The sequence below is a fragment of the Electrophorus electricus genome, chromosome 8 (genome assembly GCF_041902795.1).
Source record: "Electrophorus electricus isolate QZ-2024a chromosome 8, ASM4190279v1, whole genome shotgun sequence".
NCBI classification, from domain to species: Eukaryota; Metazoa; Chordata; class Actinopteri; order Gymnotiformes; family Gymnotidae; genus Electrophorus; species Electrophorus electricus.
Genome location: NC_137504.1, coordinates 1,547,501 through 1,572,751, shown reverse-complemented (window position 1 = coordinate 1,572,751; position 25,251 = coordinate 1,547,501). Strand labels below are relative to the sequence as shown.

The following is a 25,251-nucleotide window of genomic DNA, read 5'->3' as shown; positions in this document are numbered from 1 at the left end:
GAAATATGCATAGCATATATGTAACATATATGTAATAATGCACGCTTACGGTAGACATCCCGCGCGAAAAGAATTCTGGGTATCACATCGGAAAATCTTTCTCTTTGAATCAAATCATAAAAATGAAATAATCCAATAAACTGGAGTTCGTATGTGTAACGCCCCTACCACCTTTCGTTGTGCCGAGACCTTATGTGGACATTTTTCGGCGAAGAGACCAAATCAATACGACACACAGAGTCACGTGACCGCCTGACAGTATTGGGGGGGGGGTGGTCAGCCGCTCGCGCGGATCCCCCATGTCTTCGCGCGCTGTGCTCCGCAGCCTGTGCAAGCGCGCGCCTGTGCGCCCGTCCTAAAGAGCCGTGTCGGCACGAGGGCACTGCAGGCATGAGCGGCGTCTCGCGCAGCTTCTCGACTGCAGTGAAACGCAGTGATTTGCACAGCCCTGTTCCCCGCGCGCTGGCCGTGGCTGCTGGCCTCCGTGGCTCGCGCGTTTGCTTTTGCCTCCCAGCTAAGGAAACGAGTCCTCACGTCCACGCGTTTCACGGAGGCAAAGCAGTACAGCAGCGCGCAGGTAGGTCAGTCTGCTGTTTTCTGTTTGAGCCTTTTGGGTTTTCTTTTTTTTTGGGGGGGGGGGGGGGTATTGTGACTGATTGGTTGCACAAGGCCTGGGAATGCATAATAGAATGCTTGGCACCGGACGCGCACACACACACACACACACACACACAAATAAATCCATCTGTTACCTTCTTAGTCACCAGGGCTTTCTGGTTTCCATGGTGAAAGCCCATGTGTGAAGTGAACATGTTCATTTGTGCATTGAGGGTTTAGGCTACATGTGTCTCAAGTGCAGTTTATCTGTAGGTTGTTCACACCTGCAGCAGATTACTTGCGTGTCCTGTTCACTGTTGGGCAATTGTTTTTGATAGAAACGTGAAAACGGAGTAACGGCTAGAATCTGACCTACTCCCTTATTTTCAGAGAGCAGTTGGAGTAGCTGAAGTTGTGCTTTCTGGTGACAGCTGAGTGCTGGTGGGATAAACAATGCAGAGCAGAATTCAGTTCTGTATGTGTAATGTGAACAGTGACCACTGCAAGCCAAATGGCGTTTGTAGTTTGCTTAGGTCAGCACTGTCATTTTGAGGGATAGGCCATTCGGGGCATTTGATTGGTCAGTGCTTGAGACATTTTGTCAGGCCAAAGCCAACGATCACTGTGCATATCCGCCCGAGCCCACTGCAGATGAGCAGACGTGTCAAAGTTGTTTTTGATTCCAGGCTTTCCCATCCCATCGTTTTGTCCTGCTGGACGCCATCTTGCCTAGTGATCTTGGTGTGAACTCAGTCCAGCGAAGCCTGTTGTGTTGTGCTGACTGGTGCCTGTTTTAGTGGCCATAGTTGAGCAGGTACTCTGTCCTCTCACTATCAGAGCTGATCCATATGTTATCCAACCATTTAGTGTAGCCTGGACTACTGCTGTTTCCTGTTCTTTTTTGTTTTGGTTTGTTGTGGTTTTTTACTTGTTGACAGATTTAGTGTCAATTTTGCAGCATTAGGTCAGATTGTATTTTCTATAAGGTATCTCATTTGAGGTTGATGAGTTTCTATGTGGTTTGTGTTTTTTTAAACAGTTATCATTACATATATAGTCACACTAATTGAACTAAGAATCTCAGTCCCTGCATTTGATCTCACACACACACACACACTCACACCCCCCCACACACACACACACACTCACACACACACACACACTCCGCCCTTTATGTGTTTTCTTGAGCTCCAGCCCTCAGCCGCCATGACAGGCCTTTGTTCCTCTCGTTTGTCTGGTGGTAAACAGAATGACTACAGAGGAGCTGGTGCAGACACCCCCACACGCTCACACACACACACACTCACACACACCCCCACACACTCACACACACACACACTCACACACACACACACACACTCACACACACACACACACACTCACACACACACACACTCACACACCCCCACACACACACACACTCACACACACTCACACACACACTCACACACTCACACAGATCCTACGCTTCTCTCGTTTCCTCTTCCCCAGCTCTCTATTCCTCTCTTATTCGTCTTTGACAACCGCAGCTGGTTGCATTTCTGAGCCAGTACTGTCCCTTCAGACATGCAAACCCACCCACACACACACACCCCCACACGCTCACGCACACACACACACACACACACACACACACACATGCACAGCACACGTAGACAAAAGGCCAGAACTGCCTGTCGAACACTGCCCCCTTTTTCCATGAGATGTCTTGCATCTGTGAAAAGAAGGTGACCCACAGGACAGGAGTATGGGTTGAGAGGGAGAGAGAACGGGAAGAAATCCAAAAACAGAGAGTCAATCCCAGAATGGGGCCTGCTCGGAGAGACAGTTCACAAGAAGCTTCGCATGGAGGAGTTCTGATAGGAAGGGCAGATCAGGGAAGCAGGGTAGGAACCAGTATGTTTTATACACACGAGTGAGTGTGTGTGTGTGTGTGTGCACGTGCGTGTGTGTGTGTAATATGGCCTTTTGTTTTTTGGGTTTTTTCCCCTCAGCACAGACGGGATAGCCAGTTGTCCACGGCTGTAGCATTGGAGACAGACAGCTGACTTTAATTGACAACCCTCACTCTCTTTTTCTCTGTCTCCGTGAGAAAAGCCTGTAAGAGGAAGCAGGGACAGCGTGCATAGGAGAGGAGCAGAGGGAGCGAGAGAGAGGGAGAGAGAGAGGGAGAGAGAGAGGGGGAGAGAGAACAGGAAAAGGAAAAGCAGACCAGTACTGCAGAATGGGGCAGAACGGAGGAGCAGAAGCAGAGGTACCAGGTACCCGGGCGGTTTACTGCCACTTCATGTCTCTGCATTAGCTGTTCTTTTCTCGGGAGGCGGGGGGTGCTCGGAGAGGCGTGCACGTGTGCTGGTGCTTTTCCTTTTCCTCAGAAAAGCACCCTTTGTTTAGTTGTCTTTTCATTTCCATCTTCTTGTCATTCATCCATCAGAATAGGGATTTGAGCCTTTTGCCTGCATGTTAGTTGTGTGTTTTCCCCCACACTGGGTTTGTGTCTGTTTTTCAGGCCTTGTGTTTCCGTTGGTGGAACAGCACGGATTTCAGAGTCCTTTTCAGTGCTAACCTCTTCGAGCTGCGGTGCGGACCGTGCTTGGCGATTTTAACGGCAGGCTGTGGCTGTATTTTGACAGAAATGCTCGACGCGGCGCAGGCAGTTAGACGGGCAGCTTCTGTGTGAATCTGCACTGCAGCACACATTATGTGGGGTGACCGGAACCGGCTGAAACCGGTTTGAGGCAGACGAGGAGACTCAGGAACAATGCAGTCACTGTGCTACGGTCAGATAGCTGGCTGCTTCGTGGCACAGGACCCGCTGAAGCAGACCCAGTCTCGACAGGGCCATGGAGCGCTTTAGCGCCGGTCTACCTTAAGCTTGCTGTGCGTGTATGTGTGGCAGAGCCATGGAGATGAGCTGGCAGGGAAGCAGCCATGATCCAGAGCTGGAAGGGGGGAGGGAACAGTCACGTAGCCCAGCTAGGGTGCAGCCTCTCTGGGTCCCTACAGCACCGTCACTCCCTGAAGTGCCTCTGGGAAGCCAAGACTGTTCAGTGGCTGTAAGGTGACCCTCGTCTCTTACGGCGGGCCCTGGCTGTTGAGGGAAGTGGGTTTCCCCCCCCCTCCACTAACTGGGGAATGACGAGGAGGCAGAGGAGAGAGGGAGGAGGTGTTTGGTTGTGCCTGTGGAATTGGCAGAGGGAGAGACGGAGGGGCAGGGAGGAAAGAAGGAAGGAAGAAGGTTGTTCTGCGGTAAAATGGTCGGAAGAGAGGGTGAGGAGTGCCTGATTTGCATGTTTGCATGTGTGTGTTTGTGTGTAATAGTGGCTGTGTTGATTTGAATGCTCCACCGTGTGTGAGGATCATTAGGTTCTGTATTGTGCGGTAGCTCAGATCCGTCCGAGGCCTCACACTCGTCCTAATTCTTCTCCATTACACCTAAACCGTCTAAACTTCATTTTTATTCACATTTCTCCCATCTTTATTCTCTGCAACACCCACCACGTTAGCTCCATTGTGTGTGTGTGTGTGTGTGTGTGTGTGTGTGTGTGTGTGTGGAGGGGGGGAGCGGGCCATTTTGGCCCTGCCTGTGCCGAGCGTGCAGATGTTAATAACAGTAATGGAAGCAGTGCTGCAGTAAGCTCACCCATTACAGGACAGCGTTGGTGGGAGCAGAGTGGCTCAAGCCTTCGTCATCTCCTCACTCTCTTCTCTTCTTCATTGTTTGCTTGTGGGCTTTTTCTCTTTGTTTGTCTGTTTGTTTTTCTTCACCACCTCTCCATATGAAAACAAATTTCACTCCTTGACACTCTGACCTGATCTGAAAAAAACAAAACCCAAACCCACTGAATATAATTTAGCTGGTTTTGTTCTTTCTCGTCCTTTGGCCTACTTGTTGTGCGCTGGTTTGACGTGGCAGTCTCTCACTCAGGACGAATGAGTATGTTACCGCTCGTAGGTGACCATTTCATGCCCTCACCCTCAGTGAACTTCTGTTTCAGCAGCAGAAGCCGTTTGGTCATGCTGTTTCTCCATCCTGTGTTGGGATTATTGCTAATATCGCATAATGTGTTCTCAGGCCTCATTAGTTCAGCATTACATACCATTTGCATTCTCATGTGTCATATATTTTTATGTGACCATGCAGATAAGGGCAACCCTTATCTAATGATTCCAAATTTATTGGGTTGTAAAATGAGTTGTGAAACACTGTAATATGAAAATGCAATTCGCAGTGGATTAAAAAGTTTCACAGTGCTTTCAAATTTAGCGGAGGAAGGTCTTAAAAAGCAGTACAAGAATTTGTGTCAGAAGCTTTTTTGAACACATAAATGCACTCCCTGGATTTTAAGACTGCTTGTTATACCTGTAAATAAGAGGGCTTAAGGTTTAACCTGTCACCATCTAAACATAAAGCTATGGAGCATTGTCTACAACTATGTAGTACATTTAATTATTGACAACAGTTGTTATTACACAAATAGTGATTCGTTCTAGCATGTAATAAATCACATAACCTTGCTCATGTTAAGACGGAGAATGTGATGATTGCAATCATACCTATTATTCCTGAACCTGGAAGCTTCTGGAAGCTGATGAATGAATACGTATCTACAGAGCCAGAGAGGCCCCGTGGTCTTTGCCCTCCTCTAGGTCACATTCTCAAAAGCTTTGATTTTTATTTTTTTTTAATTAGTTTTGTTTTTACTTTTGAAGTTGGACATCAAACTCAATGCTAAATACCAGTAAACAAAGGATTTTAAAAATTTAGCTTATGGAGATATAGAGATGATGAAATATTTAATATTTCAACAATAACTGCTATATTATACAACTGATTAAAACCTGAAATGCCCGTGATAATTTGGCTTTACACCCTGCTCCTGTGTGGTTTGAAAGGACTCGCCGGGTCCTTATTTTGAGCTGTCCTACTGTTCAGCTGCTGTTCCCAGAACAGAGCACAGTAGCTTTTCTGCACGCTGCACCTCAGCTCAGCATTGACAGGTGATTCGGCCGTGTCAGACCTGGAAGGCTGTAAACTGTCTCTTTATCTTTTACAGTGACAGTTTAGGTTGAATTGAATCGTCCAGTACAAACTATGCAGTCTAGCTGGACCTGTGGGAATTGTGTTCAGTCGCAGCTCTGATGTTTTCTTATTGTGAACAAGTTGACATGTCATTTTAAGTCTATAATGTTTACTAAACATGAATCAAAAAACTTTATTGTATTTAATTTGTTTTTGTTGTTGTTTTTTCTCCTAAAGGGTTTTAACTCATTTTTCTAAGACCATGGGCGACATGAAAACCCCAGACTTTGATGACCTGCTTGCGGCCTTTGACATTCCTGACATGGTCGATCCGAAGGCCGCCATCGAATCTGGCCATGATGACCATGATGGGCAGATCAAACACAACGTCCACCACGATGAGGAGTCCCATGTCCCTTCAGCCCCAGATGTCGGAGTCAGCGTCATTGTTAAGAATGTCCGAAACTTGGATACCAACGAACACCCACTTGCAGATAAAGATTCCCATCATCCCTCAGTGGGAAATGGGATGCACAATGGTTTCATGGCAGTGTCACCTAGCAACAGGTTAAGCAAGGATGGAGACAAGCTTCAGAAAAGCCATGCCATGGAAGTGGCTGGGTCCACATTCAGCCAGTTCAGTCCCATTTCCAGTGCTGACGAGTTTGATGATGACGACAAAATTGAAGTGGACGACCCTTTAGACAGGCAAAACCGTTTACCTTTTTTCCGACCAAATCCTCTTACTGGAATTAATGTTAAACAAGAAGAGTTGTCCTCGCAGTCTTCCAAGCCAGGAGCTAATGGCAACTTCAACCTTTCAAAAGCTGAAAACCCCAGTGCCAATGGTACTTTGGGCAATTCCCATGATCCTTCAAAACCCAAAAAAAGTGAGGCCCAGCCCAAGGAGGCGCTCAAAGCCCAAGACGGAAAAGAAGCAAAAGAAGCAGTTGTTGGGTTGAGCATGACAAACCTCTCTCAGGCCAAGGCCAAGTCTTCAGTCAAGCTTTCGTCCTGCATTGCTGCTATTGCGGCTCTTAGTGCAAAAAAGGCCAGCACAGACTCCACAGTTGCTGAGCCCCTCACCCCTAAACTAGGCTCACCCAAAGAGGCTAAGGAAAGCCCAAAGGTGACAGAGAAACCTCCAGAGCAAGAATCAGCTCTGGAGCTTGCTAAGAAAATGCTCTCCAAACAGCCCGAGAGCCCTTGCAGTGTCAACAGCGAACACAGTAGCAAAGGGTCTCCCTCCTCACCAGCAGGGTCCACTCCTGTCATTCCCAAAGTTCGCATTAAGACCATTAAAACGTCTTCTGGCCAAATAAAGAGGACTGTCACTAGGGTGCTACCAGAGTTTGACCCTGAAGGTCTCAAAAAGGGCATTGACGCAGCATCCATTGTGGTATCTTCTCTCTTGCCCTCACCAACCTCAAATTCTGTTTTCTCATCCCCCACCAGAGCAGCACTACCTACCACAGTGGTGGCAACATCTGCAGGCTCGACCATTGAAGTGACAAAGCAAATGACCATCAAGCCTGTTGCCACTGCGTTCTTACCAGTCTCTGCAGTCAAGACAGCTGGTTCTCAGGTAATTAACTTGAAACTGGCCAACAATACGACAGTAAAAGCTACCGTCATACCTGCCGCAACAGTTCAGAGCGCCAGCAGTGCCATCCTCAAAGCTGCCAATGCTATTCAGCAACAAACTGTTGTGGTGCCCGCTTCCAGCCTCACCAACACCAAACTTGTTCCAAAGACTGTACACCTTACCAACTTGAACCTCCTTCCCCAGACATCAGCCTCAGAGCTCCATCAGGTCCTGTCGAAATCCCAGCAACCCATCAAACAAGCCATGATGGCCTGCCAGCCTACTAAGAAAGTGTCCCGTGTTCAGGTGTTGGCCAGCTCCCAGAGTTCAGTTGTTGAAGCCTTCAACAAAGTATTGAGCAGCATCAACCCTGTGCCAGTTTATGTGCCCAACCTTTGCCCCCCATCCTCTGCTTGCATCTCTCTACCATCGCGGGGCTACAAATGTCTTGAGTGTGGTGACTCTTTTGCTCTAGAGAAAAGCCTAAGCCAGCATTATGACCGGAGGAGTGTTCGCATCGAGGTCACTTGCAACCACTGCGCCAAAAACTTGGTCTTTTACAACAAATGCAGCCTCCTCTCTCATGCCAGAGGACACAAAGACAAAGGAGTCGTCATGCAGTGTTCCCATCTCATCCTCAAGCCCATCCCTGCTGATCAGATGATCCTGGCCCCATCGGTCACCTCTAGTGCCCCCATTTCTACATCAACCCATGGTACTTCTTCTGTAGGCAGCCAAGGGAAGAGTGACATGACAACAGTGATCTCTGCCCCCTCTTCAGCCCCTGTAGTGGCTGCCATGCCATTGGACAAAGATGTGTCCAGGCTCTGCCGGTCAAATCTGAAGTGCTTGGAGTGTAATGAGGTGTTTCAGGAGGAGTCTTCCCTGGCTATGCACTATCAACAGACGGCAGAGTCGAGTGGACAGGTATCACTGCACTCTACACACTGTCCAAGAACATGTCATTTTAGGACAATAAAAAAAGTTACACCCTTCATTTGCCTCCATATTTCTGAGCTTCTGTGAGTCTTTTATAAACACTATGCAATATATCACATTTATAACTTGACAGCTATTTTATATGTATTTTGCATGGATAATGTTCAGCGGAGCCGTTTTTAACCTTTAGTTCTTACTTTCCTCCAAATGTAACAGAAAACCTGCACCATCTGCCAAATGCTGCTTCCCAATCAGTGCAGCTTTGCCTCCCACCAGCGGATCCATCAGCACAAGTCTCCCTATGTCTGCCCGGAGTGTGGGGCCACCTGTCGCTCCATTTACTTCCAGTCCCACGTCACTAAGAACTGCCTGCACTACACACGCAGAGTGGGCTTCCGGTCAGTCCCTGTGCCAGGTCCTCCTTTGTCTTTGCACTGCATCACTTCTTGCCGTCGTCCAGTCACGGAATTCTGTCTTCCCTCAGTTTGCTTAACAACCCACATTTATGGGCAGAACCGATTGCTTAAATAGAGTGAGTGTTTAATTGGTCATAAGTGTGCAATTAGCAGGCTGTCAAATGTCTGCTCACTGACAAGCTCTCAAAATTGCAATTACAGCAATATAAATAATCACAGTTACGACCATTTCAGTGACATTTTTAATGTAAAGATGACTAATAAAGAAACAAAGCTTTGAGTGTGTAGGGTGTGTAGGGTGTTTTTGTAGTAGTAAAATAATGTCCCCTCTTCTCTTCCTCTGTAGATGTGTCCACTGTAGCGTCATCTTCGCCGATGTTGCGGGCCTCAAGTCCCATATTCAGGGGTCCCACTGCGAGATATTCTACAAATGCCCCATTTGCCCCATGGCTTTTAAATCTGCCCCAGGCACTCACTCTCATGCCTACACGCAACACCCAGGTGTGAAGATTGGTGAGGCCAAGTGAGTCTTCCCTTTATCACATACACATTTGTACTCAGTACACCTTAGCATTTTGTTTGTATGATCTTGAGGTTAAATTAATGAAAGAGAATGTGCATACTGTATGTCCACCATTAACATGCCTGTTAATAAACTAAGCACCAAAATTAAAAAATATTTTTTGTCCCATAAACTAAGCTGGGTGGACGTTATAGTACTTTTTATGCTGAATAATATGTTGTTAGAATTTTTCTATCAGACTTTCCGAGTGACAGAGCAATGAAAGTTTACAATAAACATATTTTACTTGTTCATAAATACTATAAAAATACTTAAAATACTATGTGTGATAGAGATATTCTGAAAACATATTTGGATTCAGTGTGCAAAAAAATGCATAAGAAAGGGACAAAATATGTTAACCAGTTTTATGGTTGGTATGGATTCTTCTAGCCTGCTCCACTAAAGGAGAATGCTTGTGCATTTTACAGATTTAGTGCTACACAAGTCAAACTGGCCCCTCGGCTGCTTTACCTTTGACATTTTCCAAACCGTGAAGATGTAGAAAAGGATTATACGCACTAGCTTTAGCACTGAGGCTCTTAGCATTTCAGGCCATCTCCAACCCTCCTCTTCATCAGCGAGCACTAATGAAAGGGAGCAGGTGACCCTTTGTGCCTTCCGTCACACCTGTGACTGTGTCTTAATACATCAGCCCTGACAAAGAAGAGAATTAAACACGTCTGGTGATGATCCATGTTGACATCTGTGAGAAAACATCTGTCAGCATGGCCATTGCGGGGTGGTCTGCGATTGTTGCCTTTTCTTTGCAGTTCTGTATATGCTGAAACAAAGGTGTGCAGAATGTGTCTGTGTAATTAGTAGTAGCTTTGTTCAGTAGTTTACATTGTGCATCTTTGCTGTTTTATCATTGGTCATTAGAACACATTTAGATCTTATTGTATCTCTGATACATTAGCATATTCAAATGTAGATCTAGTTCCTCTATATAGTGGAGGTGTGGAGAAGCAGGATTTTAACAACCATTTGCATTTCTGTCTGTCCTCAATGCAAAATTCTGAAGACACACTGCCTGCAGCTGTTGCTCATACATATCTAGGTTTTTAGGCTGGTTAACTCATTGAACTTCTTAAGACCATAATTATTTTTAACAGTTAAATGATTCAGAGGAATCTGTTGTTGTTGTTGGGTTTTTTGTTCATTGGTTGGGTTTTTTTGTTTGTTTGTTTGTTTGTTTGTTTTGTTTTCTACCTCAAATGGAACTGATCAGCAAGACATGTTTTGTGTCCAGATTTTACTTCCTCAGTTTTTGTAGTGGATTTTGGGGCTCTTAGAGCTAACAAATATAAACTCATATGGTAATTATATGGTAATTATATGGTAATTATATGGCAATTGGTAGTTATAAACCTCCATCATACCTGCTTTTGATCAACTTTGGCATCAAAGATCAGTGCAAAAACTAAATGAGGAAAATTTGGACACCAAACATGTACCAACTACACCTGGGATATGTGAAAAATATTTCAAATATTTGTTACTTCTTCCCCCTTGAATAATTTCCTGAGCTGACGTGTCGTTCTGATATTCATGATTTGCATGTTGTGTCCACAGGTTAATCTACAAGTGTTCCATGTGCGATACCGTTTTTACCCAGCAGCCTTTGCTGTACACCCACTTTGACCAGCACATTTCCAACCAGAAGGTGTCTGTCTTCAAATGTCCGGACTGCTCCATGCATTACGCCCAGAAACAGCTGATGCTGGATCACATCAAGGTAGGAGCAGTGAGCGCTAACAACACAGCAGTAAAGTACAAACGCTTGTCCATGCAAAGCAAGATATGTAACATTTAGTAATATGCGGGAGGTGTTTTCAGATTTGCTAGCGTGAACTTACCATTAGTGTTAATGTCATTCCATAATGCAAAATCCCATTAACTGTAATAGTAATCTTGGTCTTTTTACCATTTGCAGCAGGTTTAACCTAAAGTATATAAGATATATCCATTCTTCTTCTCCTCTAGTCCACGCATGGCACCCTGAAGAGCATCGAGGGGCCTCCTAACTTGGGCATTAACCTTCCATTGAGCAGTAAGCCGATTAACTCCATGACCCCCAGTCCCAACAACAAAGAGGGGGGTGCCCTCAGCAGCCTGGAGAAAGAAGACAAGAAACCCGCTTGTGCAGTTAAGAAGGCCGGTAACGGAACGGAACTCCTCAAAAAGCCCACATCGGCGTCCGCGGCCAGCGTGTGCCCTGGATGGAGCTGTAAGGAGTGTGACCGACTCTTCACCCAGAGGGAGGTGTTCATTGCACACATGAAGAGGGAACATGGCAAGGTGAGCCAGAGAACGTTCAGCTCCCAACCAACGCTCAAATATGAGCTGAAAAACTCAGAAAGAAAGCACTGAGGGTGATGACTCATGTGTGCCAGCACTTCACAAAAAACACAAAGAAAGAAACATCAATTAGCATAATGTTGAAAGCTAGCAGGCCATGTGCAGTTAGCACTGAAGCTAATAGAGAAAAGACTGCGCTGCATCGTGTTGGCTTCTGTTTGGGGTATATTAGGTATATTAGCATTTAACATTCAGATTTGAGCTACTGTAACAGTTATAGTCTTAGCTGTTCGCTGTTAAAGTATTTTCCAGTTTATGTGAATAGAGTAGATGGTAAGAGAGATTAAAAGCACTGTAGAAACTGATGTACAATTCTGAAGGGTTTATTGATAACAATGACTCAGTATACATTACATCAATATACGGTTACTTTGACTTGTATTCTTCATATTACACTGTGAATAACACCAGATTAGCAAGTAAACAAGGTGTTGGTTAGCTGGGTTAGCTAGTGGTGCTAAAACCAGTTAGGACGGCAAAATAAAACTGCAGGATGCGTCCAAATTTAAATTTGGTAAGCAGAACTGACGTGACCTCACATTAGTTACTCCTAATCGTGTGGTAGTAATTCAGTAATTCATTAGAGGGAAAATGCAAATAAACTACACATGCCACAGCCTCAGATCGTGCTTTGTTGTGTTATGACTCGCTGAAAGAAAATTATCCACTCGTGCTTGAAACACACCCCCCACGGCCAAATGCCACTGCAGCCAGTGTTTCGTGGTGTCCAGCAGGGAGTCTCTGGAAGTCGGGTCTAAAGCATGAACGTCAAATTTAAGAAAACAGTTTTGCAGTTTTGCTTCCCTGCACACACCCACGCAGTGGTAACAGAACAGTCATTATAGGAGCCAGATGGCCCAATTACTTTCTAATATCTTAAAGAACAACACATGTGGTTGTTTTCCATAATTGTAGGGTGTGTCATAATCGTCTCAAAATCAAGGCAAAAGGAGAGTGGTTCTTAAGGCAGCCACTTAGCTACGCTCGCCACTAAAGATGTGAAACGCGGGTCTTAATGCAGAAATGACGCCTCCTAACTGAACAGTTTCTTCAGCAGTACTGCAGGGTGCTTAATATTAGCTAAATAACATGCTGCCTATGGCGCAGACTGGCCAAGATTCACCATTTCACAAAGATATGAGCCAGTCATGCTGCCAGTTACCAGGCACGCTAGAGCCAGATGTGACAGTGAACACATTTTGTCCGTAAGCGCATGCGGTACCTGGCCTGGCTTTCATGAGGCTGATGACGGAATGAATGGTGTCTACACTGGACGTAGCAGCTTGAATAACGTCAAATAATTCCTCTCTTGTTGTACAGCACCTGAAGAAACATCCCTGTCGCCAATGTGACAAGTCATTCAGCTCCTCCCACAGTCTGTGCCGACATAACCGGATCAAACATAAAGGTGTCCGGAAGGTCTATTCCTGTCTGTGAGTATCATGCAGAAGTCCCCTGGAGTGGGGTTGGGATGTGTGTTTGTAGGGGGCGTACACCTCTGTGTTCCATAGAGGAAGACCTGTTGGTTTGCAAGGATTATGGCATAGGTTTTAAAAAAGGAGACATCCGTCCAAATCTACTATCTCTACTATCTACTAAGTTAAACAAGACATAAATCCCTCCTAGAGGTCATGACCTACATTTACTCAGTTAATGTGTACTTCAGAGCAGTAAACTTTCTACCATTTTTGTGTAGTTTTCTTTTGACCTTGTACTATTTTTTGTTACTCCTACTATAACAGTTTTTAGTTTACTACCCTTTTCTTTGGTATTTGTAGTATTTTATTATTTATCTGAAATATAAATACTGTAATATGAGTAGGGATTTTGGTCCCTTTGCAAAGTTTTGCTGTCTGTGTGCGCTTGTTATGAGTTAAGCTCCTCCCACCATTTCCTCAGACACTGTCCAGACTCCAAGCACACATTCACCAAGAGGTCACTTCTGGAGAAACACGTCCGGCTAATGCATGGCATCAGTGAAACAGAGGGCAAGGCGTCAGATGAGCCCCCCAACGCGGACGACCCTTCCAGCAAGGATCAGGTACTTGGTTCAGCATGCTGGGCAGTGCTAGACAGTCCTTGCTCCTGAAGATGCGGACGTTTGGCTCTAATCTAAAGACAAATCACTGGACAGCCTCTAAAGCCTTAATCTGACGCCTTAATCTGATGCCTTAATCTAACGCATTAATCTGATGCATTAATCTTAAAGGTTTTCAGTTCCCCTCCTGAGACCCCACTGCCCCGGTCTGAGGTTTTCCCTTCTCTAGCACACCTGATCCAGTTCCTGAAGGTTCTGGCTTTGTGAGACAGGCAGTTCAGTGCCCCAGTCTCTCTGTGACTACTCTTCTGTCTCCTTAATATTCTGTAAAGTGAAAGGTGGTAAAATAACAGAAATAAAACATGATGATGATGATCTGAGGTCCCCAGAACTGGAGCGGAAAGCCCCTGGTCTACACCTGATGCGTTTAAACGAGGTTGTATAAATGAATATTGGCACTGTGCTTGTTAGATTAAGGCTGGAGATTAGTGCTGTGTATGAACTCGACACCGTGGCTAGCATTCCACTCCTACAGGAAACAAAACGGCGATGTGAACAGAGCTGGAAGTGTCGATAAACATGAGGAGAGTTAGCAGAGAAGAGCCGAGAGTGCAGAAGTGAACTGTGTGGCTCATGGGCACAGCGGCCGATGTTCCAAACTGGGGCAGACCTGAGGAGAAATACAGGTGCATCTCGATAAATTAGAATATCATCAAAAAGTTAATTTATGTCAGTAATTCAATTCAAAAAGTGAAACTCATATATTATATAGATTCATTACACAGAGAGTGATCTATTTCAAGCATTTATTTCTTTAATGTTGTTGATTATGACCTTCAGCCAATGACGACCCAAAAGTCAGTATCTCAGAAAATTAAAATATTATACAAGACAAATTCAAAAATTGATTTTTAATACATAAATGTTGGCCTACTGAAAAGTATGTACAGTATATCCTTTCAAGGCTGCGGTTTTCAAGGCTGTTGCTTGTGCACTTTTTCCTTCCACTCAACTTTCCATTTATATGCTTGGATATAGCACTCTGTGAACAGCCAGCTTCTTTAGCAATGACCTTTTGTGGCTTTCCCTCCTTGTGGAGGGTTTCAATGACTGGCTTCTGGACAACTGTCAAGTCAGCAGTCTTCCCCGTGATTGTGTAGCCTACTGAACCAGACTGAGGGACCATTTAAAGGCTTAGGAAACCTTTGCAGGTTTTGTTTTGTTAGCTGATTAGAGTGTGACACCATGAACTTTTTCACAATATTCAAATTTTCTGAGATACTGACTTTTGGGTTTTCATTGGCTATAGGCCATAATCATCAACATTTAAAGAAATGTGTGTAATGAATCTATATAACTTTTTGAATTGAATTATTGACATAAATTAACTTTTCAATGATATTCTAATTTATTGAGATTCACCTGTATAGATTCAGTGTGCTGGATATTCTTCCTGTGAGCTTTGTTAGATGTTCACTGCTGCAGCTGGTATACTGTTTTATACAATGTGTGTGTGTGTGTGTGTGTGTGTGTGTGTGTGTGTGTGTGTGTGTGTGATTGTGTGTTTGTGCAGGTACGCAGTCCCAAACGCAAGCTCACCTCAGATGGCGAGGATGCTGAAGAGGACGATGAGGAAGACAACAAGGGAGGGGCGGGGTCTCCCGGCCAGCATCGCAGGGGCGTGTCCTCACAGCCTCTGAAGAAGCTGAAGGTGAACGTCTTCAAAACTCACAAGTGCGCCATGTGCAACTTCACCACCGAGGACCTGGTGCGCTTCCACGAACACATTCCCCAGCACAAGACGGACGTCTCATCCCACCAATGCCGTGAGTGTGGCCTCTGCTACACCTCGCACCATTCGCTGGCCCGCCACCTCTTCATCGTGCACAAGCTGAAGGAGCCGCCGGGCTCCGGGCGCCATAGCGACCAACAGGAGAACACTCCAGCGCCGGAGGAGACCCAGGGCATCCCAGACACGCAGTGCAAAGTGTGTGGCAAGGCCTTCGAGACCGAGGCCGCCCTGAACACACACATGCGGACGCACGGTATGGCCTTCATCAAGTCCAAGAGACTGAGCGTGGCAGAGAAGTAGCGTTTAAGTAGCGCCCGCTGTGGGAGAGAGAGGTGCTGAGTCTTTTGTTATGGGAATGAGACAACACGGATCTGGGGTGGACATGGGGGTGTTGTTCTTTTTTGGGACTCTTTGTATGCTCACATATAAAACAAACATATACATATATATGAGAAATGTACAAATATTGCACACACAAAAAATTGTGTTTAAAGATATGTAATATATTGAAACTGGATTTATGTGTATTTAAATATCTATGAGAACACATTTTGTACACTTTATGATAGATGTTTGTATGAGTGTTGAATAGATCTTTTTTTTACAGTTGAAGGTTTATTTTCCTGTAGACCAGTCGTCTCCTGGTTGTGTTTTCAGCAAGCAGAGCGTGTTAAAAGCCGTTTAAAACCCGCTTGTCTTGGGTTCCTTAACGTCTGCGTGACTCTACAGCGTCCAATGTCTCAGTCTCTCTTAGACAGGCTTGTTTTTGCTTTTAAAGGAAAATCAGTCCATTCATGCAACCAGAGTATTGAGAAACAGTAACTGCTTGAGTCCCAGTGCGTTCACTTAGATTTGTTGGGTACATTCCTGTTTCATGAATCAGACATCAGTTTTAAACTAATATTTATACTAAACCTTACCACTACGGTATTTAAAAAAAAGAAAAGAAGAAGAAGCTTTTTTTTATCAGTTCCAGGACTTTAGCCACTGCCAGTAGACCATATGAGATCCAAAACATGTTTTGTAACGTTGGGTGTTTTACAGAGACCTTCAAATCAGTTTTGGCTTAACCTTTTATTTTATATTTATCAGCACTCCCACCAGCTTGTAACAGTTACAGAAGAGTTACAGCTTCTGGCTGTTTGATGTCTCTCTCAACATTCATAGCAGGAAGCACTTTGACTTTCCCGTTGTACCAGTCTGTAATGTCTCACATGTTGAATGTCCCTGTAGGATGTGTGCGAACAGAACTAGGGAACAGAACACGTGTGTTTGAGTAGGTGCAAGGTCTCCAGTACATTCCATCTCTAACGTCCCCTGCCTGACCACAGTAAATCATTGGACAGTGCTTAGCCACGCAGGCAAACGCAGCCAATCACTGTCAGAGTCCCGCCCCAGTCACGGTCAAAGCCCCGCCCCAGGGTTTCCGCACAAACAAGGTACGAATTTTTGAGTTCTTTTTTTACCTCTCAGTACATCGTTGTATTAATCCAGCGGAAACATTTGCTGTTTTATTCTGAGAGGCTTTGGTCAAATATAGAAGTTTTAATTTAAAAGGTTCAGGTGACGTTTGCCTGCAATTAAAGAATGTTTCTGAATGTGAAACTGGAACCGTTGTAGGAGTTGCAGCTCTTAGCCGTTCAGCGTTTTCAATGTTCAATTGTTTGCTCTGTCAGAGACGTGCTATATTGTATAAGGAAATACTAAGGATTAAAAAACAAGAACTTTAATATGGTACTTCTTGCTGTTTATTCGTTCTGGATTTCCACAGAAGACACAAGTTGGAATGGGATTTTGGTATTTGTTTTGGGATTTTTATATATATATATATATATATATATATATATATATATATATATATATATATATATATATATATATATATATATATAATGTATAATTTATTGATTTATTTTTGGTTAATGGTATTAATGGTGAGACCGCACCTGTGCATGAGAGAAGGCCGTTTTTTGTGGTTGTTTCCTAGAATGTCTTGCTGCTGTTTGGTAGAATTGTCTAATGCTTGTGTAAAAAAAAGACAGAAAGAAAGAAAGAAAGAAAAATGTTCCTGTCAATAAACAATTCAGAAAACAAACCAACAAAACCTGCCTACACTTAGGTGTGCAGTGAAATGTTCGTGCTAATGCGGAGTGCCTCGTCTCGAGCTTAGCTGTAATGGAAATTCCCGTTGGTCACTGAGTCTGGTTACTATAGCTACATATGTATGAAACAAATGATCCTGCCCACAGATCAGGTGTTGGGGTTCTGGATCGTAATTGGTTTGTGATGTTGCCAGGTAACAGCGTGATTTATAGGCTGTGTCACCTGTGATTTGAGGAGGACTTGACCAAAGCCCCTCCCCCACGATCTCCTGTTCTTCAGAGCGTCACGTGGCCACATGGTCTCACATGCTGATCTGAGCTGATACATCACACCAAAAAGCACTTAACTGATTTTTAAAAATTGACCAGAATATCCTCTGATGTGACAGTAGTGCTGTTTTATGTTTTTATTTTAGGACTCAATGCTCAAATGTTGCTGTAAACCCTATTCCAGAACTCAGTTTTAATCATTGCCGTGTTCTCATATCTAAGTGCTACCCAATCGCAGCCCTTACTCAAAATGCACCTAAAAGATGCACCGTGTAACATAGTCATACCCTATATGCTCTAAGCACTATAAGCAAACGCCTGTGCCATATTGCCAACCAGACGGCTGGGTGTGGTAGTGACATCCAGACGTCTGTGTGCGAAACCTGATTTCCACGCTGACTCTCGAGGGCGGAGGAACATGTGACCACAACATCTTCATCTCGCTGCTCACCTCCTCCCTGCTATTTAAGCACTGTGGCTGTACAGGTTGGACATCAGACCACTGCCATGCTGTCCGGGAGTTCAGCTGTCACGCTGTCAGCCATCCTGGGCCTCCTCCTTCCTGGTCCCGCAGTGCGAACCCTCAACGTCACGGCTAAATGCCTGCAGGACACCATCGCCTTCCTTACGGAGCTGGATAAAGACACGCCCGAGGAATACGCAGCACTGAGTAAGTGCTAACGTCACACTTCACAGTCTGATGTGCTCCGTGTCATCGGCAGTCTCTGGTTAGTATTGTAGGACTGTGCATTGAAAACGACTTTGAGCTCTGGGTCTGAGGTCCAAACTCCACGGTTTGGTGAGTTCCCTGCTTCGACACCCCTCATTCAATCCTCCTGACCATGGCCAGCTGTAGTAGGTGCGTCTGAGTAGGGACTGTTCTGAGCGCTGACCCTTCACTCCAGAGCGGGTAACTCCTGCTCCGAGTTGTATGATCTAAAACTTTTATATTATTCAAAATTAAATATTTACATTTAAGCATCACTGTATAAAGTAATATATTGTATTCATTAAACTTCGTAAAAGTTCCCGCGTTATTGTGTTTCACTGATATTCCATCCCAGCCGGACCTGTGAATGGAGCTGTTCACTCCGGTCGGCACCTGGGATGTAAACATGGACACATCCCTTCTTTCTCCTTCTACCTCTGTGACACTGAATAAGGAAGAGTGCAGGTCTGCTGCTCTGTGGCTTCTACCACAGAGGTGAATGGAGTGTCTTGTGTGTGTGTGTGTGTGTGTGTGTGTGTGTGTGTGTGAGAGCAGTGTTTGATGCCTTCGGAAAGCCAGGCAGTGATGTCACGGGAGGCAACGTGAACCAAGTTGGCTCCCTGACAGAGTGTCTGTCTGTCCAAGGCCCTGGGTTCAAAGGACAGTACTGCCAGCTCTTCCTGAAGCAGGTACGTACACACACACACACACACACACACTCTCGTGGTGCTTGTTTCTGAGTGGTTACTTAACACTGCGTTGCTGTTGCCCCACAGGGGGCAGTAGAGTACTTTGTGGGTATTTGTGTGCCAGACTCCTGTGATGAGGAGGAGGTGAAGACACTTGTCTTCTATGGTGAGCCACTAACTGGATTCAGGTTCTATAGCAGATTTCTGGTATTGCAGTGAATTTGACATAATTTATTTTTGCTTGTGTGTGTATTTGTGTATATGTGTATATATGTATGTTTGTTTATGTGTGTGTGTGTGTGTGTGTGTGTGTGTGTGTGTGTGTGTGTGTGTGTGTGCGTGTAGAGAAATTTAAACAGGGTCACATATCCCTCATATCTCCTGTGCCAGCTCTGCTATTATCAGATCCCACACTGGACTTATTAATGACCCAGTGTGTCAGCACGTATGTTACACTCGACCTGTCCGCTATAGTCTGCCTGTGAGTAAAACACACACATACACACACACACACACACATACCTTTCTGCAAAGGAAACATCAGGTGTAAACCACTGAAGACCGTGAACACAGCCTGTGTTGGTCTCTCAGGTGTGGTGGTCTCTCGGCTGTGGTGGTCTCACAGGTGTGTTGGTCTCTCAGGTGTGTGTGCATGCTGATGATGGCTCTACCTCTTGCTGCTTCTGCCTATGTGGCTGTCATGAGGTGGAGAAGGCGAGGCGAGGTCAGGCTTGGGGTCGACTCCACCCTTTTCTCAAATCCCGCCCTCTACGGAGCCCTTCTGGCCAATCACAGCAGAGAAGAATTTTCTTGCCAGGACACCTCACCATGGCAGGGCATCAATGCAGAGAGAGACCAGGAGCAAAGCGTTACTAGCGAGTGCACACACACACATGCGCACACTTTCTCTCTCTTGGTCCTCTATCTCAATATCTCTCTCTTTTTGACTTTTCTCTGTCCGTCTCTCTCTCTCACTCTGTCAAACTCAAATAGCACGAATTGTGTGAAATAGCAAGAAATAACAAATTCAAATAGGAACAATTAATTGACATGAATTAATTAACTATTTACTGAGCAAATAACTGAATTCTTTATGTTGTTTGCGGTAAACCCGTGGAGATAAAGGAAAATATATAAAATAAAGCTTTATAAATACACATACTCTTAATACACAGACACACACACACACTTTAATACATATAAGTGATCACATACACACAAACACACACTTATTTTAACACATTTAATTCTCTCTCCTTCTCTCTCCCCTCCCAGGTGGCGTGGTCAGCTATCTGCAGGCGTTCTCTGTGCAGGCTAGCAGTGTGGCGGTCCTGGGCACTGCGGGTGTGGGTTCAGGTGTGGGTGTGACCTTCTCCTCTCTGAACGGCATCCGTGTCCTCAGCCTCCTGTGGGTCGTCTGTGGTCACACAGTGCAGCTGAGCGCCTACAGCAATCTGGGTGAGAATGTCACCGGACACACATCACACAGCAAGTGTAATAATAAGAAGAAGAATGATAATATTAATAATAACAATTATTATTATTGATATTATTATTAAAAATGAAATATACTGAACAAACAGAAGGACCAAAGCAAACAGACATGGATTACCAAAATAACCAACAACCAGAGTAAGAAAACACAGGGCTTGAACACCAAGACTGCTGAAGACTAACAAGACACAAGTGAACATAATTGCAGGCGGGGATACAAGCAAGGGCGTGGAACAGAACGAAACCAAAACGAAGCACAAGCGAACAGAACCAGGAATAAAACAAACAGCATTGCCATGGGAACCGTGACGCCAGGGAGGGGTGGTCGTGACAAATAACAATAATAATAGATATTATTTTTATGATCATACTTCATTTTGAATAACAATAACTATTATTAATTAGGTGTAAAGCGCTGGTTATGTTTCCAGTAGGCAGCTGGGGCTATGGGGATAAGTCCACTGTTTGTACTGTGTCTCTCAGATAACAGTAAGAGGTGGAAAGAGACTGTGGCCAGCAGCCCTCTGTACGTGTTTGCCTTCAGTGGTCCTGTCTACCTGGCTGTGGACACTTTCCTGCTACTTGGGTGAGATCATTACAAAGTGATCCGTTGGTTCAGCTGATGGCTGTTTCTTGTGTTTTTATCACATTTAAGTCACATTTAAATGACTTTGCTCTGATTTTACTAATATGTTGATTTATTTGTTTGTTTGTTTGTTAATGTCAGTGGTCTCTTGAGTGCTAAATCCCTTCTGAGCTCTATCCAGAGGTCAGGAGACATTCTCAGCCTCCGCCTGGTTGCCTACTTCCTTTTTAAGCGGTTCAAGAGGTCTGGTGTATTACATCACTTCCTATAATGCTCCATGCTAGCTCTCACAACTGATGTTTGATTGTGTGTGTGTGTCTGTGTGTGTGTGTCTGTGTGTGTGTGTGTGTGTGTGTGTGTGTGTGTGTGTGTGTGTGTGTGTGTGTGTGTGTGTGTGTGTGTGTATCATTCAGGGTCCAACCACTGCACCTCTTTATGGTGTGTTTGATCATTGCACTGTTCTCTGTGCTTCAGAGAGGGGTCTTCTGGTTCATAGCTGAGGACGAGGTGGTCTCCTGCAAGAAGTACTGGTGGTCTAATCTACTGCTCGTTAACAACCTTTTCACCATCACAAACATTGTACGCTCGTTAACAATCCTTTTCACCATCACAGACATCGTATGTTTGTTAAAAACCTTTTCACCATCACAGACATTATATGCTCGTTAACAATCCTTTTCATCATCATAGACATCGTATGTTCGTTAACAAACCTTTTAACCATCACAAACATTGTATGTTCGTTAACAAACCTTTACACCATCACAGACATTACACACTCGTTAACAATCCTCTTCATCATCACAGACATCATAGGCTCGTTAACAACCTTTTCATCATCACAGACATCATAGGCTCGTTAACAACCTTTTCATCATCACAGACATCGTACGCTTGTTAACAAACCTTTTCACCATCATAATGTGTGCACCAGTGAACCAACACATGGCAGTTCACAGGCTTCTAAAAGCCATACTAAACTCAGGCTTAGAGCAGGATATCGAGCAACTGCATAACACAATAAAAATACAAACCCTTTCTGAAAATGTTTGATGAGTGTTCACAAAGGAACACTACTGTGTGTGTGTGTGTGTGTGTGTGTGTGTGTGTGTGTGTGTGTGTGTGTGTGTGTGTGTGTGTGTGTGTGTGTGTTTTGCCCTTCACTAAAGTGCGCACCTTGGACGTGGTATCTCTCTATTGACTTCCAGTTCTATGTGACAACACCTTTGGTCATTTTTCTCTATAGACTGTGAGTGCCGCTCTTTTGTATCCTTGTCATGTCATCCAAATGTGATCTGATCATTAAAAGAGACACTTATAATGATAAAACACTTTGTTTGAACTCTTAGTCCTCTCTGTTTGGTATAATGACATGTTAAGCTCTCTTGTTGCTTGTTTACATTTTCAGGAACAAATGTGTGATGGTCGCCGTGGCAACAGTGCTGTTGGTGACATCTGTCTTGGCTGGTGCCATGGTCACAGTAGTGCTGTGTTTGCCTGTACACCAACCCACCACACTGTAAGAAAAGCGTGTAGTCATTAGCATGTAGAGTTTGGTCTTTATTGTTTTCAGGATTAGTGCTGCAGGTGTTGACATGTTCCCAAAAGGCTCATGCAAGGTTAGTGTGAACCTCCCAGATCTTGATTCAGTAGCTACTAGGTCCTGAGTCAGGATTCCCTAGTTAAGAAAGGGACAAATCGTGTTGTGGTTTTCATCAGGGTCCGTACAATCCTTTCCACGTGCATTTCTGAGAAAGTTCTTTGCTATTAAGTCAAACCAAAGAATATGGAAGTTTTTTCCACAGAATCGGCAGATACCCGAGTCTCTCTGTCCATCAGTGTCCAGGTTGATTTAACTGATTTACTGAATGTCATTGTCTCTGTATCTGTCTGTCCACCTGGCTGTCTGTCTGTCTGTCTGTTTGTTTCTTCTCCTCAGGACACATGAGAACTACTTTCAGTATTACTACAACAAGCCGTACACCAGATATGGTCCATACCTGCTTGGCATGCTAGCAGGACTTTACATGACAACAAAAACAGAAGGCGTTCTGAAACACAGGGTAATGCTCAGACTTTTAACATCATTAACATCTACCTGATGATCCAACAAGAGAAATGTTCTTATTTAGAAAACAGAAATGAGAATTGTTCCTGTTTATGAATGCGATTCACTTTTGCGTTTGTTGCTGTGATCTATGTACCTTTGTATATACGGCATGGAATGCCCTGTACATAGATGCAATATCCTGAATGAAAGAAACCCCCCACAAAGGTCATTAGAAATGCTTGAAAATGATAATGACCCATAACATTATTTTTGTATTTTATATTTGTATGTGCACTTTGAGCACTGTTGTATAGAGAAAACGGTGTGCGTCCGTTCCTGTGGTTTAGAGATAAGTGAGTGGGTAATGATATTTGAATCCTTCTGTAGCCTTTAGAATCAGTGCGCTGACGCTTACATGCGGCCCTGCTGTAAAGACAGCATGAGGCACACAGGTTACCTGAGTAATCTTTAAACAGCCACATTACAGACACTTTTACATGCATCATGTTGGCCTCAAAATTCCCTCACTGCCCTGTTTCTGCTTTTCAGTGGCAGGCTGCTGCTGGTTGGCTCAGCTCACTGTCTGCCATGGCCCTGCTGGTGGGGTTGGCCTACGCTCTGAAGGATGTCCCACCCCACGTGTCTCTGGCCCGTGCTGTGTATCAGGGCTTGCATCGCTCAGTGTGGGCTCTCGCTTTGGTCTGGATCATTCTGGCCTGTGAAGAAGGCTACGGTGGTACAGAAAGAGAAAGAGAGGGGGAGAGAGAGGGAGAGAGAGAGAGAGAGGGAGGGAGGGAGAGAGAGAGAGAGAGAGAGAGAGAGAGAGAGAGAGGGAGAGAGAGACAAAGAGAGGGAGAGAGAGAGAGAGGGAGGGAGAGAGAGAGACAGAGAGAGGGAGAGAGAGAGAGAGACAGAGAGAGGGAGAGAGAGGGAGACAGAGAGAGAGAGGGGGGGAGAGAGAGAGACAGAGAGAGAGGGAGAGAGAGAGAGACAGAGAGAGAGGGAGAGAGACAGAGAGAGAGAGAGAGTATCTCTGCCTGTCTCTGTCCCTTCCACTGTAGGTGTTTGTAGGTCTTTACTACTGAAGAAAGCCAGTGTTTTAATTTTCTTGTGGTTCAGCTCAGATGGCTTTGACATGACTGTGTGATGTACAACATTACCAAAACACTGGCAGTTTAGTTTTAGAAAATGTATATACTTTAATATAGTCAAAAAACAATTAGTAGCTGCAAAAACAATAATAAAAATACCACCACCAATAATAATTATAATAATTATTATAAAACAGCAATAACAGTATTAATGGCAACTAACAAGCCATTAAGAGATTAACAAGATATAAATAGTTAATATGTAAGCATGTTTAGCAAAGAAGTCTGTGTGTGCAGCGGTTGAGGTGTGTGTATAGTGGTGGTTTAGTAAGAATGAGAAATGGGGAATGAGGAATCTCTGTGTGTGTGTGTGTGTGTGTGTGTGTGTGTGTGTGTGTGTGTGTGTGTGTGTGTGTGTGTGTGTGTGTGTGTGTGTGTGTGTGTGCAGGTTTTGTGAATACATTTTTGTCTATGAAGGTGTGGACTCCTCTGTCGAACATCAGCTTCGCCTGCTATCTGGTTCACCCGGTTCTAATTTTATTGTTCAATGGCAAACAGGAAACCTCAATGCATTATACCGACCTCAACTTTGTGAGTATATAAGTTAAACAAACACCTCAAATCCAGAGTCCCTGAAATGAACAGTATAGAGTTTAGAGAGGAGATGAAAACCTTCTGTACAGCAGCTAGATGATAATCTGTACGTTTAGGTTAATGGCAGATTCTCTTATCCAAAATGACTTAGAAAAGTGTCGTAGTTGTTCTCTCTCTGTCTCCTGGACTGGAGATCTACTGGACCTACAGAGTAAAACCAAGGATCCTGATTAATCACAGAGAGGAGTAGAGTCCCTGGATGATGGGGACGCTGAAGTCTTCTGCTACACTTGTGATGTCACATGTAAATAAACAACTTGGCGGGTTTGAACTGAATGCTACTGTAGACTAAC

At 44.5% G+C, this 25,251-nt stretch overlaps 2 protein-coding genes across 10 annotated transcripts in view; both read left to right on the top strand.

The window, feature by feature from the left end:
• Positions 1-287: 287 nt before the first annotated feature.
• Positions 288-17,050, top strand: znf532 (zinc finger protein 532). Of its 5 annotated transcripts, none has more exons than XM_035527317.2 (9): positions 288-577; positions 5,858-8,132; positions 8,361-8,542; positions 8,907-9,083; positions 10,698-10,860; positions 11,109-11,423; positions 12,804-12,916; positions 13,383-13,524; positions 15,095-17,050. In XM_035527317.2, exons 2-9 carry the CDS (start codon positions 5,883-5,885, stop codon positions 15,611-15,613), a joined length of 3,861 nt encoding a protein of 1,286 aa, XP_035383210.1. In that variant the 5' UTR covers positions 288-577; positions 5,858-5,882; the 3' UTR covers positions 15,614-17,050. The 5 variants fall into 5 exon arrangements, with proteins under 5 accessions (XP_035383210.1, XP_035383211.1, XP_035383209.1 ...); XM_035527318.2 differs by lacking the exon at positions 288-577 and adding an exon at positions 2,287-2,483; XM_035527316.2 differs by lacking the exon at positions 288-577 and adding an exon at positions 2,760-2,858.
• A 168-nt stretch (positions 17,051-17,218) lies between these two features.
• oacyl (O-acyltransferase like) overlaps positions 17,219-25,251 on the top strand; it is an 8,521-nt gene continuing 488 nt past the window's right edge. The window contains exons 1-15 of one of the 5 annotated variants that reach the window (XR_014124936.1): positions 17,220-18,355; positions 18,950-19,083; positions 19,171-19,249; positions 19,429-19,564; positions 19,726-19,958; positions 20,359-20,541; positions 21,061-21,163; positions 21,305-21,406; positions 21,577-21,742; positions 22,333-22,412; positions 22,572-22,682; positions 23,103-23,226; positions 23,763-23,896; positions 24,753-24,895; positions 25,092-25,202. Coding sequence is in view for 3 of the 5 variants with exons in the window: in XM_081719424.1 (XP_081575550.1) it covers positions 18,193-18,355; positions 18,950-19,083; positions 19,171-19,249; positions 19,429-19,564; positions 19,726-19,958; positions 20,359-20,541; positions 21,061-21,163; positions 21,305-21,406; positions 21,577-21,742; positions 22,333-22,412; positions 22,572-22,682; positions 23,103-23,226; positions 23,763-24,284 (2,136 nt within the window). In the remaining 2 variants the exon portion in view is untranslated. Of the gene's footprint in view, positions 18,356-18,949; positions 19,084-19,170; positions 19,250-19,428; positions 19,565-19,725; positions 19,959-20,358; positions 20,542-21,060; positions 21,164-21,304; positions 21,407-21,576; positions 21,743-22,332; positions 22,413-22,571; positions 22,683-23,102; positions 23,227-23,762; positions 24,896-25,091; positions 25,203-25,251 lie in introns of those variants that run through there. The other 4 variants (XR_014124935.1, XM_081719425.1, XM_027021551.3 and 1 more) reach the window with 4 other exon arrangements.

What these genes read in the sequence shown, in the direction of transcription:
- znf532 (XM_035527317.2), top strand. Translation starts at nt 5,883, where the DNA reads ATGGGCGACATGAAAACCCCAGACTTTGATGACCTGCTTGCGGCCTTT. An exon ending in ACACGCAGAGTGGGCTTCCG is followed by an intron (nt 8,543 to 8,906) that starts GTCAGTCCCTGT and finishes CTTCCTCTGTAG; the next exon opens with ATGTGTCCACTGTAGCGTCA. An exon ending in ACCCTTCCAGCAAGGATCAG is followed by an intron (nt 13,525 to 15,094) that starts GTACTTGGTTCA and finishes GTGTTTGTGCAG; the next exon opens with GTACGCAGTCCCAAACGCAA.